The sequence below is a fragment of the Marmota marmota genome, unplaced genomic scaffold (assembly GCF_001458135.2).
Source record: "Marmota marmota marmota unplaced genomic scaffold, marMar, whole genome shotgun sequence".
Lineage (NCBI taxonomy): Eukaryota > Metazoa > Chordata > Mammalia > Rodentia > Sciuridae > Marmota > Marmota marmota.
The window spans coordinates 11,949,023-11,968,521 of record NW_026000119.1 but is presented as its reverse complement, the minus strand read 5'-3'; the positions used below and the strand labels follow the sequence as shown (position 1 = coordinate 11,968,521).

General features: G+C 39.2%; 1 protein-coding gene across 1 annotated transcript in view; it reads right to left on the bottom strand.

The window, feature by feature from the left end:
- The window catches only part of Slc10a6 (solute carrier family 10 member 6), a 36,366-nt gene extending 29,069 nt beyond the window's left edge, over positions 1 to 7,297 (bottom strand). Inside the window, exon 1 of the mRNA XM_048784715.1 lies at positions 6,449 to 7,297. Within this exon, the coding sequence (XP_048640672.1) occupies positions 6,449 to 6,825 (377 nt within the window). The 5' untranslated portion in view covers positions 6,826 to 7,297. The remainder of the gene's footprint in view (positions 1 to 6,448) is intronic.
- Between the last annotated feature and the right edge of the window lie 12,202 nt (positions 7,298 to 19,499).

Here is a 19,499-nt window from a genome sequence, read left to right as displayed (position 1 = left end):
TTCCCTGAAGACCTTAAAAGAGCGTACTACAGGGATACTGCTACATCGATGTTCATAGCAGCACAATTCACAATTGCTAGACTGTGGAACCAACCCAGATGCCCTTCAATAGATGAATGGATAAAAAAAATGTGGCATTTATACACCATGGAGTATTACGCAGCACTAAAAAATGACAAAATCATAGAATTTGCAGGGAAATGGATGGCACTAGAGCAGATTATGCTTAGTGAAGCTAGCCAATCCCTAAAAAACAAATACCAAATGTCTTCTTTGATATAATGAGAGCAACTAAGAACAGAGCAGGGAGGAAGCGCAGGAAGAAAAGATTAACATTAAACAGATACATGAGGTGGGATGGAAAGGGAGAGAAAAGGGAAATTGCATGGTAATGGAGGGAGACCCTCATTGTTATACAAAATTGCATATAAGAGGTTGTGAGGGGAATGGGAAAATAAACAAGGAGAGATATGAATTACAGTGGATGGGGTAGAGAGAGAAGATGGGAGGGGAGGGAGGGGGGATGGTAGAGGATAGGAAAGGTAGCAGAATACAACAGTTACTAATAGGGCATTATGTAAAAATGTGGATGTGTAACCGATGTGATTCTGCAATCTGTATTTGGGGTAAAATTGGGAGTTCATAACCAACTTGAATCTAATGTATGAAATATGATATGTCAAGAGCTTTATAATGTTTTGAAAAACCAATAAAAAAAAATTGTTGATAGTGCACTAAAAAAAAAAAAATTTAAAAAAAAAAGAAAGAAAGAAAGAAAGAAAAGCATTATGCCCCAACTCCCCAACCTCTGTATCCCTGAGGAGAGTGTCTGGGAAGTTTCTCCAAATTCTTGGCCTACGACATTGCTACATTCCTTGGCTCTCCAAGTCCTGGAAGGAATTCCATATTACATCACTTTAATCTTGAACTTCTGAAGATCCAGCACAACAATGCCTTCTTCCTGACCCACCCCATGGCTTTGACTCAACAGAAAGGTAAACTTGATGGTTGTGGGTAGGAAAGTGTGAGATTTGTGTCAAAGTGTGTACTCTCAATTACCTCAGTTATTACTTCCATCCCTTATACATTCCTTCAAGCCCATGACATGATAATGGCCAAAGGTGGCAGTAGATGATCCTGATGCTTTGCCACTTGTTATGAATACCAACCAAGCTGGAAAAGCACAGGTGAATCTATGTGAATGCACTGGGAAGCCACACCTTTTGTTTTACTGTCGTGAAATTCCTTCCAATGCGGCTAACTGGATCTTTTGACTGTTCACAAGTAGGAAAATTGTTGGCACTGTCTGACTTTACTAAAACAAGATTCCACTTGCATTAAGTAGAATGGCATCATCCACCCCAAACTATTGCAGAGAATAATGAGACAGATTTAGCAGGTCTGGACAAACAGGTAAGTCCTGAATCTCCTTAAAATAGGGAAATTACATATGTACACATTCTGTTGAAAGGCAGTGTCGATTAAACATTTTGCAAATGAAGCTTAAAATATTCAAATGTTGCTTTAATTTCAAATCCATAAAAAATCAGGAACTCTAACTCTTAAAATGAAAGCACACATACTTGCTTCCCCACTAAAAAAAAAACAAAAAAACAAACAAACAAACAAAAAAAAACAGTCATCTCACTAACAGATGGACAAGGAGAGTGCTATAATATCACATGGAGATGGGCACACACCTGTAATCCCAGCTACTCAGGAGGCTGAGACAGGAGGATTACAAGTTTGAGGCCAGCCTGGGCAACTCAGTGAGACCCTACCTCAAAATAATATTTAAAATGAGGTGAGGAATGGGGATGTAATTCTGTGGTAGGGTATTTGCATACCATTCATGAGGCCCTGGGTCCCATTCCCAGTACTGCAAAAGAAAAAAAAAATCATGTCGATAGAATTGGCCCTAGAAAAGAGCTTAAGGACCAGTTTTCCAGACCCAAATATGTCTGCTGCCTTGCAATAATAATGAGCATTTATCAAGTACTACATGCTTTGTATTGTACCTCATGCATATTTATGATGTTTTCTCTTTTTATCTACACAATAACTGTATGTGTAGGTGTTATTTCCATTTTATTCACAAAGAAACTGAAGTTTAGAGTGTGATAGGAACATTCATGAAGTCCCATGGATTCATTCTCAGCAAAGCCTTAAGCACAGAAGATTTTCATTTCTCCACCAGGCCAAGTCAGACAGATCTGAAAAATCTGAAGTCCTGTTTCCAGGGTCTTTTTTCTGATGACCAAGGACTTTTTTAAAGTTCGGTGAGCAACATTGGTCACTGAACTCCACAGTCTCCACTTCCCTCCACGGACAGAATATTTTCTCTCCAGTGTAGGGTACAAATACATCTTTTCAGGAAAGAATAGACCTACCTCAAAGAGAGCAGGGCAGAGTAGTAGTTAAATGAACCATTCTGGAAACAGTGAGCAGATGCATTACTTACCGACTGGCCACCTAGGCAGATTATGTAAATTCTCCAAGCTTTAGTTTCCTCACTTTTTTTTTTTCTTTTTGGTGGTACTGGGCATTGAACCCAGGGTCTCATTTATCAGTTTCCTCCCTTCTAAAAGAAGGAGAAACATAACTACTTCATGGGCTGTTGTGAGGCTGAGTAACTGCAAAACACACACACACACAGATCTTAGTTTCATGTCCTTTCCTCAAATGCAGCAATCCTGTCCATCTCTGGAATGGCGTAAGGCAAAAATCGTCTCCATATCTTTAGCCCTTCCCTACCCATGCCCTCTACAATGTTACGTTGTAGCACCATCCATCAAAACCTATTTCCCCATTCCTTGAATCTGGGCTGGGCTTGCAGTTAACATGGACCAATAGGATGTGATGAAATTGATGATGAACTGGATTCAAACTCAGGCCTCACAAAATCTTCCATGCATCCCCTTTCTCAGAGCTTATAATTAGAGCACACCAATAATCCCAGCAACTAAAAAGTTTGAGGCCTGTCTCAAAATAGAAAGGAGTAGGAATGAGATATGGCTCACTGTTAAAGTGCCCTGTGGTTCAATCCTCAGTACAAAAAAAAAAAAGCAAACAAAAAACAACTTGTGATTTGGTTTCAGCTAGCCTGCTGGAAAATGAGAGACAATGTGGAAGGGAACCCAGTTGTGCCAGCTGAGGCCATCCAAGACCACTGTATATTTAACCAATCCCCAAACATGCAGAAGAACCCAGCTGAGAACAGCTAGGGAGCAGGATAATGTCGAAAGCTCTTCATACCAATAGTCTTCTAGAACAATGTCAGTCAACATTCCAGGATATGGGAACAACAAGGGCAAATCAAAGTCAGAAAAATGGGATGTGTGTAGAGAACGATGACTGGTCTATTTTGATAGACGGGTTGTGCTCAAGGGGTAATGTGCTCAATGGGAAGCAGCTGGGTAGAAGGGCTTTGTCATTTCTGTCCAGTTTACTAGGTATTGAGAGGCCTCTATGTTATAACATGTTCATTTTTTTCCTTACCATGCCATGATGGTCCATGTTGAAATTTCCAGTTACAGAAAAGAAACCTGTGGTCAGAATTTGGATACAGGAAATCTGCCCTCAGAGCTTGCTTTGTCTTTATAGTACAAAACTATATCTGGGAAACCTGACACAGAGAACAGATGTGAGGATACAGTACTCGGGTAAGAAAAAAAAAAAAAAAAGAATCAGGGCCTGACTGAGAAGTAGCTGTGGCATGGACAGCTAGCAAGCACCACTGGAGGAAGAAGTTGGGCTACAGGGCTGGGCAGTAGATGGAGCAAACAAAAGGAACAAAGTGATTTATGTCATCATCTGAAACTAATTCAAGCCTATTGATTCTGAAATGCCTGTTTGGGGTGAACACATGGAGAATAGCATAGAGAGCTTCATCCCAGTTTCCTTGTTTGTAAAAAGAAATGCTGCATTAAATACTTTTGGATTCAATAATAAAATAAAATAAATAATTAAAAAATTTTAAAAATACTTTTGGAGTCTGAGTTTTACTTGAATGTGATTTTTATTGGTAGTCAATGCAAAAAAAAATGCATTGAACTTGAATATCCTTTCACTCAACAATACTGAATTTTTTCCTATTTGAAACTTTTGCCAAACATTAAGATTTTTATTAGTTTTGCATCTATAAGCTTTTGAAAATCTAGTTTAAAAATAAATCTAGCTGGGAGCGGTGTTACATGCCTATAATCCCAGAGGCTTGAGAGGCTGAGGCAGGAGGAGGATCAAGAGTTCAAAGTCAGCCTCAGCAAAAGCATGGTGCTAAGCAACTCAGTGAGACCCTATCTCACTGTTGCTTACAAAATAAGGCTAGGGATATGGCTCAGTAGTCTAGTGCCCCTGAGTTCAATCCCTGGTACCAAAAAAATAAAAATAAAAACAAATCTAATTTTTTGTCCCTGCTTTAAGTTTTCAGTTTCTACAGCTTAGTGTTTTTGTTTGTTTGTTTTGTTTTGTTTGTGAAAATTAAAACCTCAATTTAGAAAGAAAAGGAGAAAAGTAGCTAAATATTTATTTTATACCCACTGTGTGTATGTACATGTGTGCATGTGTATATTTCATAGGTTAAATAATTTGACCAGAGTTAAAAGCTAATTAAGGACATAGCTGGCAAAAGGAAGTAAAATGAGCCTTATCTTTCATAGACTTCCTATTCACTGGTGTTTTTATAACAATGCTGACTAATAAGAGATGAAGGTAATAAATGTTCTCTTTCCCAGAACAGAAGTGTTTGAAAACACTGTTTAAAGATTTATGCTTCCACTCAAAACAGAAGATTCAGTCATGTTGCTAAATGTCATGGAAAAAAAAGGGCACAAATTGCAGACTGATGTAAAACAGATGTGAATTTAAATATGTGTTCTGCCATTCTCTGTTGGCAAGCTACCTAACCAACCCAAAACACAATTTTCTCAACTGTAAAATTCAGAATAATGAAAGGTCACTCACAAGGTTATTATGAAGACCAACAGGAGAATATATCCATGAATACATCTATGCCATATCTGTGAGGTACTTTTAACAATAGTACTTTCCTTCTTCCTTCCAAAATCTTTCAGGTGTTAGAATTTATCACTGATGTGTGAACTTCAGGCAAAGAATATTTATCATATCCCATTTTTAGTTAATGATCAACTTTATTGAATTTGAATTGGTGATACATTATTAGCTGAATAGTAAAATACAAAATCCATCAAGTGGTTTTATTTTTTAAAAATCTCTCCTAGGTAGGTAACTAAAAGACATATGAAAGTTAATTACTAGTCTGAGTGGTAAGAACCCATTAAAATGTATAGGTGAAATATGTTTGATACACCACACATTCAGCACATGAAGGAAACTGGAAACCCCAACCCAGGTGACTCACTGATGTCAACTCCCATCTCGGTCATCACCTCTGATTCATTCATTCATGGTATTGTAAATCTAAGTGCATACATATGAAACAAAGATTTAAATTCATATGTAGTCCTCTCCCTGAGCAGAAGATAAAACAGAGGGTTTATTAATAACAAACAATCTAGAAAGACCATTGTTTTTAGCTCTTCTTTTTTTCCAATGTCTATTGTTTTTTCAAATACTCTTTTCTCCCCTAATCAACATGTTCATTCCTTGTTAAAGCATAAATAGATGGTAAAGCTTAATGTCTCCAAGGAGTATTTATTTGTATCATAACCAGGAATAAGGTCATTGGCTTAAATGAAAAGAATTCAAGTCTACTGAGGAATGTTAAACATCTGTAAAACAACCAGGAAGAACAATTTTAATTTGGGGAGCCTTCATACTTCTCCCTAAATCAAATCAACATGACAGCACTGGCATTTTAAGCAGGACATATCTACCAGATGCCCCTTCAAGCTCTTTCATGTAATTCCCCAAATATTATTTTGCATAGTAGGTACTCAGGAAATACCAGTTAGAACTTCAAGGCCTTCTTTCTGGTTAAGCCACTTGTCACCACCATCACCACCATCATGACTACTACCAAACCACTGTCACTAGCTTCTAGGGATTTTCAGCTACGTCCTGGGAATTGTCATTAAAGATGTGAGCATGTTAGAGGCAGGGGGTGTAGCTGAGTGGTAGAGGGTATGTCTACCACATATGAAGCCCTGGGTTCAATTCTCAGCACTACCAAAATGTGAAAATGCCAGTGTGGGTGAGAACAAATGCACATTTGGGAAGGGTCACTGGGTGAGGTGGAGACAAGCCTCCTCTGTTAACATATGAGCCAAATCCCACTACTCAGAACAGTAGTTGCCAATAAAGCAGAGGAAGATCACAGTAAAGCCAACCTGGAGCTCAGAAAGGAGAGTCCTTTCCATGATCAACTCTCCATAATATTTGCAATACCTCCCCACTGGAATCTCTACCCAAACACTAAAGTCCCCTCCAGGTGGGATGAGGGAAGGACTACTGAGCTAGTGTAGCTTACCTGAGATCCATATCTCCATCAACCCAGAAGGTGAAAATGTTCGAGATGGTTCCCCCGGGACAGCACCCCATGATGAGAACAGCAATAGCGTGGACTGGCTTCAGAGAGAAGCTGATGGCCAGGAGATAGGCTGTCAAAGGCATGAGCCCAAATTGGCAGAGCAGTCCCACAGCAATGCCCCATGGTCTCCTGATGTGCCACCAGAGCTTTCGGATCTCCACAGAGCATCCCAAGGAGAACATGAGCAGACCCATCATAACAGCTGACACCACTGTGAAAACAAGTTCCAGGCTCCCATGTGCCTCCGGTCCCACAGTCAGCTCCTCCTCCGAACTGTTGGCAGGGCAGGCTGAGCTGCTGGAACAATTTGCTCTCATCTCCTCATCTCCTTAAGACAGCATTACAAATGAGCATCAGCAACGATGGCTGGGCAGGTCTATCCTGCCACATTTTGTAATAATGCAACCAAGTCACACGTGGAGAATCATTCCAGTCTCTATTGGCCAGCCAGGTGATTCATGCTAATCTGATCAATTTATTCACAAGTGGCATTATAAAAGAGCCTAGGCGTGAAACATATAATAAACTGGGGTAGGAAAGGCTTTCCACTTCTCTTCTTACTCACCACTGAATAATCAAGGGCAATGAGACAAGCAAACTTATTGTCAAGTGGAGGGACGGGGCTATGTCGTCAACATCACACTGTTCCAGGAAAGCACGTCAGACGCCAAGAGACAAGTTCTCCAAATTCAGTAGGGATTTCAAGGAGCCGGGATGCAATGTTATGTGAGCGAAGGCTGACTCCAGAAAAAAACAAAAGACTGCTATACCAGAGCCACGCCTCAGAGCATTAGCAAAGCATTTCTGTAGGAAATATTAAAGCAAAATGAGGCCAGTTAAGGAAATGTGAGGGAATAAGGAAAATTTCAAGATATCTTTCAAATTGGCCTCAGTTTTTCTTTCTGTTTTAATGGAAATGTGTGTCTAAAGCCAATAATGAAACACCTGAAAGAATAATATGGTTTTAAGCACCTCATTGTGTCCCATGAAACGTGGAAACTCGCTTCTATACACAAAACAATTCAAGAGAGTTGTCATTTGCTTTTAGAAATTCAAGTCTGATTTGAGATGCCACGCCTCTGGTCCACTAGGGAAAGCCTGGAATTCCTGCAAGGGAATCTAGTAAAGAGCTTGGTCTGGAATCCAGAAATGGGGTCTGAGGATAGTCCCAGGTGCTGACCGAAATGCCCCAGGTGCCCCTTTGTGCTTTGTAACTAGACATGTTGGTGAAACCAGATGAATGATGTGGTTCCTTGAAATTAAACCTCCAAAAAAGCAGGTGCCACACCTTTTCTCACAGACAGAGTTTATTTGTGGGGCACAGGCTGGCAACAAGGCACACTATCAACTCCTGGACCTGTCTCAAGAGGGATGCTGGTTATGCATGGTTGGTTCCTGGAGTGAGTTAGGTTTCTGGAAAGCCCTGTGTTCTCAGCTTGAAATGATGCAGAGGTGCGATCAGGCTAAGAACGAATGGAGGAGGGAGAGAACAAACAATTTCTGAGCACTTCTGGGTGACAGGGGTGTCCCAGGTGCTTTACTCAAGAGTGGCTGTGTCTGGTGAAGAAGAAACTTTTTTTTTAATTTCCTAATTTAGAGAGAGGAGGTGTCAGATGTTTCTGTCTAGATAATGTCTAAAAGTCCCTTAACCAACTGATCTTCTGTATCAGGCCCCAGACTCACTTGAATGGCCCTTCTTTGTTACACGAGTTTAGGTTTACTAGGCACCCCACCTGGCCATTCCCAAAGAGGCTGGTGTTATAGGAACTTTTGTGATGTGATGAGTATTCAGTGCTAATAGCTATGTGAGGGGGATAAATTTGCCTAGGGGCCTTGTGGGGGGAGGTGACTTTGGCCACTTGCCTTTTGAAATTTGGTGTTATCAAAAAAAATCTCAAATGAGTTAGAATGTATCCAACTAAGGTCTGCTCTCAGGAAAGGATACCAAGGTCCTGTTACCCACCAAGAATGAGAGGAGTATCCTGACTGGTAAGAGTTTCCACTGGATTTTGTCACCCTGGCACAGATGTCACAGAGGGATACAGGTCCCAGGACTGATGGGTGTAACCCGAGAAGAAGTACCTTGGAGAGCCTAAGCTTGGGCACCACCATGAAGTGTGTGAGGATAGGACCAGAGGGGCTGGTGGCAGTGGGTCCTGTGGATTGAGGGGACCAGTGCAACAAAAGGTCCTGACAAAATAGCAACTGAAACCACATGGAGAGCCATTACAGAGCCATTAAAATGAAAACATTATTTTAACAAGGTGAAATGTTTATAATCAAAGGTTAAAAAAAAATCAAGATTAAGCCAGGTACAATGGCATAATATACCTATAATTCCAGCTACTCAGGAGGCTAAGGCTGGAGGTACACAAGTTTAAGCCCAGCCTGAGTAACTTAGTGAGATTTTATCTCAAAAAATAAAAAGGAGGGCTCGGGTTTTGGCTCAGCGGTGGATCGGTGGATCGTTTGCCTAGCACGTGCGAGGCCCTGGGTTCCATCCTCAGCACCACATAAAAAATAAGTAAAATAAAGGTATTGTGTCCAACTACAACTTAAACATAAATATAAAAAAATTAAAAGGAAGCTAGGCATGGTGGCACATGCCTGTAATCCCAGCAACTTGGGAGGTTGAGGCAGGAGGATTGCAAGATCAAAGCCAGCCTCAGCAATGTCGAGGCACTAAACAACTCAGTGAGATCCTGTCTCTAAATAAAATACAAAACAGGGCTGGGTGTGTGGCTCAGTGGTCGAGTGCCCCTGAGTTCAATCCTCAGTACCAAAAATTTTTAAAAATTAAAAAAATTAAAAAGTCTGGGGATGTATTTGAATGATAAAGCATTCCTGCGTTCAATTCCTAGTATTCAAAAAAAAAAAAAAAGAGAAAGAGAGAGAGAGAGAAATTAAATGGTATGGACAGAATGTTCTCAGCTATGTTAGAATAAAAAACACACATTAGGCTGGGGTGTAGTTCAATGGTAGAGCACATGCTTAACTTGTACAAGGACCTGGGTTCAATTTGCAGCACCACACACACATTAGCAATAACAAAACAACAACGATAATAATAATAAACAGAAGGCAAATATAAGGAATTACGACAAATTTTTCCAGGTGATTTCTTCTGTACAAAGGATTATGGATGTTTTTTTCTTTTTTGTATTTTTGTACTGTTTGTCATCTTTTACGTGGCTGTCAGTTATGTTTTTGTTTTGGGGTTTTTTTTTAATAATCAAGAAAAAAATAACTGAAGAAAAAGGAGCAAAAATAGAGGAAGTTGTGGTTATTTCAAGTAGCTCCCTAGAGGTTGATAACAACTTGATGACTTACAGTCACGAGGAGCCAGACTGTTGAAATGACTCAATTGTTGTCTTTGTTCATAGGTTTTTATAACAAATACCAAAACTTCCAGGTAAGAGACACCTGCAGAAAATGGAATGCAAGGGAACGAGGAGGGGCCAGGTCAGACATGAGGAGGGGGTAAATAAAATCACAAGGTGTTTCCCCTGAAACAGCACCTGCTCCACCTCCAGGAGAAAGTAACCAGCAGGACAGACAAAGCTCCTGTCAACAAAACCAGCCTGCTCACCCCACACTGGCGGCACACTACTTCTAAGAGCATCTGTGATCCTCTTCCCACAACTGGCCTCAGCTCACCAGATCACGTTAGTAAGATTATAACCACACAGCCTCAGAGCCTGTTTAAATCTCAAAAGTGTGGATTCCAGGGGAAGAAAATTTACCACAAATTGTAATAAATGAGATGAACTGGGTTTGTCAATCGTGAGAACACATTATGATATGAATTTTCTATGATAACATTTTCCCCATATTTTATTGGTACATTGTAGCTTACATATGGTGGGATTCTAGTTACATATTTGTATATGCACACAATATAGCAATATTATGGCCAATATTATTCCTCAGTATATCTCCTTTCACTCTCCTCCTCCCTCCCCCAGTTCCTTTCCTCCACTCCACTATCTCCCTTCCATATTCATCAGATCCTCTTCTCACCTTTCCTCCCTTTTTTCCCCTTTTTCCTCTCCAGCTTTCACATATGAAAGAAAACATATGATCCCTGACCTTGGCTTATTTCGCTTAACATAATGGTCTCAACTTCCATCCATTTGCCTATAAAAGACATACATTTCATTCTTCCTTATAGTTGAGTAAAACCCATTGTGTATATATACCACATTTTCTTTATCCATTCATCCATTGATGGACATTCTAGGCTAGTTTCATAGTTTGGCTATTGTGAATTGTGCTGCTATAAACATAGATAGGTACATATGCTGATTTCAGTTCTCCAGGGTGAACACTGAGGAGTAGTATAGCTGGATCATATGCTGGTTCCATTTCTAGTTGCTGAGGCTGGGTTTGAATTCTTGATCCTCCTGCCTCAGCCTCCCAAGTGGCTGGGATTAACAGGCGTATGACTGCACCTGGCTCCATTTCTAGTCTTTTGAGTAACCTCCACACTGATTTCCACAGTGGCTGTACTAATTCACAATCCCACCAACTGTATACAAATGTTCCTTTTTTCTCCAAATCCTCTCCAGAATTCATTATTGTTTGTATTCTTGATGACTGCCATTCTAACTGGTGTGAGATAAAATCTCAGGCAAGTTTTGTCTTGCATTTCCCTGATTACTAAAAATGTTGAGTATTTTTTCATAGATTTTGATAACAACTACCAATTTTGGAGTCCTTCCTATATTCCAGCCCTGGGATAGGTTCCTCATGCATCTCATTTAATTCTCCCAACAGCCCTATCAAGCAGGTATCCTTAGTACCCTCACTCACAGTGACTGCAGAGAGGCTTATGGATATTAAACAACTTGCCATGGGCTAAGTTAGTGAACAGCCAGGCAAGATGATGAAGATGACTCAAAGGCTATACTATAAAAATAAATAAAATAAATGTTCGTGAGTTTCACTTATACAAAATGTTATTCTTGCTACTCAACCTAACATCCTATCCTGATCACTGTTGTTCGCCTCATTTAACCTTTGATTTGTGTGCTGTGCACAGTGCTGAATACAGGTGCACAGTAAATATGCTGATATTCTGAAAGAGCAATTTTCATATTGAAAAGGATAATATCCTAATGTACATGTCTAAATAACTATTTTATTCTGAAGTAATTTCCGGATTCAAACGTTCAAGACAAAGAATATTTCCTAGCAATCATCATAAGCCCTAAACTGCTTTATAGTGGCCTCCCTAAAAGAATCTGTAAGCAAAACATTTCCTTTATTCAAAACATGTGAGCCAACTTACCCTGCCCTTCCAAAAAGGAATGGAACCAGAGCAAGTTAGACATTTTACAATGCAAATTATGAAAGTGATTGTTCATTCTTTTCTTATTTTATTTATTATATATATAATATATATATACTTTTTTTGTACCGAGAATTGAACCCAAGACACTTAGCCAATAAGCCATATCCCCAGCTCATTTATGTTGTATTTTGAGACAGGGTCTTGCTAAATTTGCTCAGAGCCTCACTAAATTGCTGAGGCTACCTTTGAACTTGCAATCCTCCTGCCTTAGCCTCATGGGTGGCTAGGATTACCAGCATATATCACCATACCAGGCTCATTCTTTTCTTATTTACACTTCTTTGGGAGGTACTGGGGCCCTCTACCACTGAGCCACATCCCACCCCTTTTTAGCAAGACAGGATCTTGCTAATTTATTAGTCTGACCTCCAATTTGTGATGCTCCTGCCTCAGTCTAGAGTTGCTGGGATTACAGCTTCCTTATACACTTTCAACAAGAAGTTAAACCCTAAATCCATGGCTACAAAGTTTCAGAATTATTTTTTTGCCACCCTCAATTGCTAGGCTAGGAGAATGGGCACCTAGTACTGTAGCCAAAATTAATCAGAAAAAATGTGTTGCTGAGCCCAAAAAATTGATTGGAAAATCAGGGTTAAGTCTCAGGTATTTGGTACAAACTTCCATCCTTCTGATTTGACTATTTTTAGTTACTACACCTGGGGGATGTTCAGAGCACAATAAATATTAGCTATTGTGGCAGCTGCTATTATGAATAACATCTTTTGTATCTAACCCAGAAAAATAATGTCATAATTTCAAAAAACTAAATTTTCATTTGCTCTGTCTTTCAATTTTCTAGTTTGCTTTTCAAAGTCTTATATTAATAAAAGTTAGAAATGTCTTTCAAATACTAAAAAGATCATGAGAAAAAAATTATTTTTATATTATAAACATGTTTATTTTTATATATACACACATACGTAAATATATCGTGTGTGTGTGCACCCACCTATCAGTTGGTTACCCCAAGAAAGACCACCATTAGAAAATAACTCTTCTCTTATTCTGAAGGAAATTATGTCAGCTGTTTCCACTACTTGTTTAAAGTAATTTCAAGTATTGTTAAACTGCAGAGCTAGAATTCTGAGAGTCACCCTCCTGGAGACACATGAGTGTTGATGAGACACAGCACCTGGGAAAGGAGGTGGTGTATGTAACCCAGGCCAGGCAATGTTTGGTCATCTGTTGGGTTCAGAGTATTGCTTGTCTTACCTGCTGTACACAGTTGGTGAGAGCACAAACTAAATTACAACAGGAAATAGCCATATGTTGAGCAATCTCTAAAACAATGAGAGGGAGTCTACTTCTGGCACTTGGAAGAAGTTTCTTTGACAGCGAGTTGATCTGATGTAGGAAAAAAGGTACCTGCAACTGAAGTCTACAAAGGAGATTACACCTACCCACATTCCAATGCCCAGTAAGTTTCAGAGTAAATTGCAAGTTTTTAGAGTGAAAGTGGATTGGTAAAAACAAAAGGAATTGACACTAAACAGTGTGTTTGAATGGGAGATAGGGACCCATTAAGAGAAAAATCACAAAATAGAGCCTGAGGCTCCTAATAGAATGGTTCAGACAACTTTTCCCTTCCTTATCAATCAGTGAAGACTAATAGATTATGCCCATTGTCACAAATAAAGTAAGCCAAGGTTGCTAGGTTCTTTCATGGGTTTCAATATGCTTATTGGAAATGGCACTGGCTTGGCATGGCTAGGGGCTTCCAGGCATTGGATAGGGAAAATACATCTTATGCCAATTTTTGGTATTGAACTTATTTGTCCCAAACCAACCATGTTCTTCAATATTTGCTTTATCACTAGCAAAGCTGGTATCTGAGATTCCTGTTTATTCTTTTATCCTAGTCCACTCTTGGTTCAGATCTTGGATAGGGAGCAAAGGTGCTTTTTTTTTTTTTTTTTTTTTTTGGTGCTTCTCAAAGCTTTACCACCTATCACATTTAACCAGAAATGTTGAAAATTTGGGGACCAAAATATCAAGGATTTTGCTGGCCAAGGTATGTAGCTTTGGGCCTTGGATTTAGGAGGAGAATAAAACATTTTAACCTTGAAAATTTCCGGAGATTACTACTGATAATAAGACTAGACTTTAGAATTTTGCACTTAGATTAACTATTGTGCTGGGCAAGCATCTGTAGCTGAAGACACTGATCACATGAGTCCTCACCTTGCTTGTCACTGAAGCTTTGAAAGTTTTTTGAGTGCCATTTTTAAAGAGAAGGATACGATCACTGGATCTGAAGCAAGTAGTACACAGGCCTTCATTAACATGAGTAAAATTAATTTATTTACCAAACATGTGCTTCAGCAAGTGCCTTACTTACGAAAATGCTGGTGGAAAGAGCCTTCAACAACACTGGCTGCACTTGCCTACCAGTACTAAGTAAGTAACATTTACAGGTCCTAATAAGCAACACATATGTCATCAGCAGGTGTCTGGGAGCCTTAACAACAGCAAATCATCCAGGTAGGACTTTAGTAGAAGCAATAAGTCACACAGGCAGCCAGGTCAAAGGTGGACCAAGTAGGCACCTTGAGAGCATATGCTTCTGGACAAAGATCCCTTTGAAGTCACAGGGATCTATAATTCCATCTCAGTTCAACTTTTGTAAACACCATGTCACATTGGGTACACTACAACTCCTTCACAGATCCCCCAAGTCCTTCAGAACTAAAATGGAGGTCTGAAAATCTGCCAGGATTAACATGTACCTATTTATCCTGAACAAAAAAAAATGAAAGCTATGCCCACTCAGTGCTCACAGCAGCTTTACTTGTAAGCACTCAGAACTGGCAACAACCCCAATATCTATCAATAAGTTCATAGTATTATACAACAACGAGTATTATATCCATAGAATGGAATACCATTCGGCAAGAAAAAGAAACCGATGCACAACAACACGAATGTATCTCAACATAATTATGCTGAGTATAAGAAGGCAGACTTTTTTAAACGTACATATTAAATAATTCTATTTATATAAAATCCTCAAAAATTCAAAATAATTCATGGTGCCAGAAGGTACATAGTTGAGTAGCTGCCTGAGGCTGAGGATGAACTAAGAGCAGTGAGAAGGGATGGATGATGAAAGACAAAGAAAACTCTGGGTGAAATGGACATGTTCATTAGCCTGATTATAAGGATGGTCCCACGGGGTGGACATATGCCAGAACTCACCAAAGTGCACACTTTAAACAGGTGCAGTTTATGCAGCAATCAACTACACCTCAATAAAGCTGAAAAAAAATGTGTCAGAAAATGTATAAGGAAGGAGCATCAGGAATCAAATCCCTGAGCTACTCTTTTCAAAAGTTCACCTTTTCAATAATTTTTAAGGTGATACAGTCATTCAAAAAATACTGACAGGGCTGGGGTTGTAGCTCAGTGGTAGAGCACTTGTCTAGCATGTGTGAGGCCCTGGGTTCAATCCCCAGCACCACATAAAACTAAATAAACAAAATAAAGGCATTGTGTTTATCTACAACTAAAAATTTAAAAAATAAATAAGAAATATGGCTACTTTGGGTAAGTACTAATATAGATGCTGGAGACCATAGGAAAATCATTCAATCAAATAAGTCATTGCAGATGGTGACTTGAGTGCTATGAAGGAATTAAGGCTGAGTCTCACTGGGCAAAGTGGTGTGGGCCTATAGTCCCAGCTACTTGTGTGACTATGGCAGAAGGATCACTTGAATCCAAGAATTCGAGCCCAGCCTGAGCAACATAGTGAGATCCCATCTCAAAAAATGAATACATATAAAGTGGAAATAAAAAGGTCCCCTTAATTTAGGATCTGGGAGTGTAGCTCAGTGGTAGAGCACTTGCCTGCCATAAGCAAGGCCCTGGTTTTGATCCTCAGCATCACAAAATATTTTTTTAATTAACTTAGGAAAAAAAAAATTAAAGCCAGAGTGTAGTCACTGAAAGTCACTGGGTGAAATAAAGGCCAATTTATCTAGGGTAGTCACCAAAGGCTTCCCTCAACAGATGCCATTTAACAAAATCCTCAATAATTAAGAGGCAGCATTGTGGAAATCAGAGGGCAGAGAATCCTGGGAGTAAAAAACAGCAAAAACAAAGTCTCCGAGGCAGGAATAAACCTGATGTGTCAGAAAATAGGCCAACGTGGCAACCCAGTAGGCTGGATGACAAGTAGAGGAAAGATCACAGAGGAAGGCCAGAGTCCGAGGGCCCAGGGCCTCAGAGGCCAGGAGGCAGGTGTTACTCAGGGAGGGAATCTTTCTGCAGTGACGTGACCTGGTCATTTCTAAGAGATCACTATAGGTAGACTATAGGAATGTCAAAAACAGAAGTAGGAGGTCATCAAAGCCTACCTCATAATGCAAACAAGAGACGATGGGGCTTGGACCAGGGTTGATGGAGGTTGATGGAGCAAGAAATGGATTCAGTTGGGATACATTCAGGCGGAAGAACCTGCAAGAGTCGCTTTTGAACTGAACTGAAGAAAAGGTGAGGGACCCAGAGGAATCACAGGTGGTGCCTAAGTTTGTAGTCTACGTAATGAAATACAAATTGCACTGTTTAACGGATGGGAAGGAAGATATGGGTTCTTAAGACAGAGCAGTGAAGAAACAAAGGCAGACAACCCCTAAGAAAACAGGACCCTCAGAGATACTTACTGTGAGCCAAGGGAGGGCCTTTTTTCCCCTGTGCATTATTGGCTTGAGTCCTGAAGCAACAAGACCTGGCCTGGCCCTGGCCACAGACTTTCTTCCCCTGATGTGAGAAGTCTGCTGTACTCTGTTCTTCCCTTTCTCCCTGGCAGGATGACTGTGACGACTACCAGATATAAACAGAGCACCCAGAAAAGCTTCTAGCACACAACAAACTCTTACTAATGTTTTTCATTCTTTCCTCTCATCTTTCTCTGTTCCCACATAAAATGTTTTTATTTAAAAAACCTTGATAAAGTTTGTTGACTGTAAGTGAAAAAAATTCTTATAAATTCCAGTGATTCATTAGCAAATTTCTGTCCTAAAATATTGTTCCCTAAAAAAAAATTATAGCAGATAATTCACCTAAAATTTAGGTATCCGTTCATTTTTTCCTAAAGGTCTGCCTCTTCTCTGTTGCCAGCAGGTTTTAGAACATTCACTGTGTCACTTCTTTTTTTGCTGTGCCCTCTCCCTGGATGTCTCTCAGAGATATCTATGGTGTCAGCTTTCATCTCTACTCTCTCTCCTTCCTGAGCAGCGTATCTGGAAGGCCCAAGATTACTGGAGATTTCCAATAAGTGTCTCCCAAGAGCTTCAAACATTGATGTATTTGAAATGAAATATACCTTCAATATGCCCAATACAATTAATTCTTCCTTTCCCATTCTCCAGATTATTATGTAATAATACAATTTGCCCTGTGTCCCAAGCCCACAATTTGAAAGTCATCCTAGCTTCCTCCTTTTCATGCATGTCCTGGTCATTCTGACATCCTATGACTCCTGAGTTGCAGCTGTATTATGGAGTCCACCTTCACTTCCTTAAGTCATACATTTTGTCACACCTGAATTGACTGTGAAAGCTTTTAATATGACATGGATATAAAAATAAACAGGAAAAACAGCTTTGAAGAAACACGTTAAGTGCAGAGAGAAGAAATCCAGTTTGAATCATCAAATGGATAAAATCAGCAATTCTTGAAAAACCAGGAAAATGGCAAGAATGAAAGAAAAATGAAAATTGTATGATGATTAGAAGATAAAACAGAGGAAATCCCAAAAATTGGAGCAAAAAGCAAAGGATGGAAAAGAGGAGAGAAAAGATTTTAAAAACTGGACTACTACAGAAGATCTAATCCAGGACTAATAGCACTTCTACAAAGATTAGAGAAAAGTAAAAACATGGAAATATCCACAAAATAGTTCAAAATAATTTCCTAGAACTGTGGGATGTGAGTTTCCAGACCACAAGATCTGAAGAGCACCAATTGCAAGGGATTCTGGTAGACTGGTTAATAAAATCAGTGTTGGGGTTTACTTTGTGCCAGTCACTGTTCCAACTGCTTTACATATCTACTTACTTACTTGTCACAACATTGTTATTAATTTCTTGCAGATACAGAAACTCAACTCTTGAAACATTAAATATCTTGTCCAAGATGACGCAGCCAGAAAGTGACAGAAATGACATGGATTCCAGGTGCCCAGGCTCTACACTCAATCCCATAAATCACTGTGCTCCCCTAGCTGTGAAGAGTTCTACACCGAGATTCCTGTCAGTACACTGGGAGCTAAGAGAAGCTGCCTTCCACTCCCAGAGAGAAAAAGCAGGTCTCAAGGAAAATGCTAGGTAACAATAATAAACAGAAGGAAAATAAGGAGGAGAAAAGGTGGAGGAGGAGTGACAAGAGAGAAGGAGGAACAAAGATTTTGCAGTTTTAAAGGAACATTGGTTACAACCTAGAATTCGATACCTAGCAAGCTAACAGTAACATCTGAGATTAAAATAAAGACATTAGACCAAAATACCTCAAAATTTTCCCTTTTTCAAACCATTTCTCAGGTAACTACTGGAGAATATGCTCCAGTAAAATAAAGGAGTAAATCAAGATGATCAGACACATAAGAAACAGGAGTACCTACACAAAAGAATGTGAAGTAAATCCCCAGGCTGATGATGTAGAATCATAGAATGAGAGCTTACTCTTTAGTAGGGAAATTGGCCAGGTTAGTTAGAGCAAGACAAGACTTCTTAGGGACTTCTTAAGAAAATGAAATTAGAGAATAATTTGTTGTCAATTTTCTCAAAATAATGTAATATTTTGAGAAAATTGACAACAGGCAAGGATCTTGGGGTTTAAATAATGTATTTATTTAATGACAAATACACTAAAAATTAAGGAATTACTAAATCCCATTAATAAATCTTACCCCCCAAAAGTGGAAATTTAATCTTAATTTAAATATAATTCAAATGTGAAATATTGACATAATGGTGTGATCTGAATGTTTGTGTGCCAAAATTCATACATTGAAATCCTAACCACTGAGGTAATGACATTAAGAGGTGGGGCCGTTTAGTAGGTAATTAGGTCATGAATAGGATTAGTGTATTTATAAAAGATACCCTAAGAGCTAGCTAGTACCTTCCACCATTATGAGAAGTACCATCTGTGGGTCAGAAAATGAGCCCTTACCAGATACCAAGATAATATCTTTGTTCTCAGACTTCTCCACTTCCAGAACTGTGAGAAATAAATTTCTGTTGTTTATAACCTACCCAGTTTATTTGTGTTTCAGCAACCCAAATGGAGTAAAACACATAATCATAAAAATGTTAATATTCTGTATTGATCTAAGTAAAATTAAAATCCAATCTAACGATATTTAGAGAGTGATGAAAGTGTTATGCATGTGTGATGAAGTTGGGTAAAGAAAAGAAAAAAATATACTCTCTTCTACACTGGTAAATCAATAGATTAAAAAGAAAAAGTCAATAAGTAGCAATAACAATTTGTTATCCAGAGACATGGAGGTAAATAACAAAATAGATGGAAGAAACAAAAGTAACTTGTCTCTGTAGAGATGAAAATGAAAGTAGAGATGGGCCCCATGGTACACACCTATAATCCCAGCGAGGTAGGAGGATTCCAAGTTCAAGG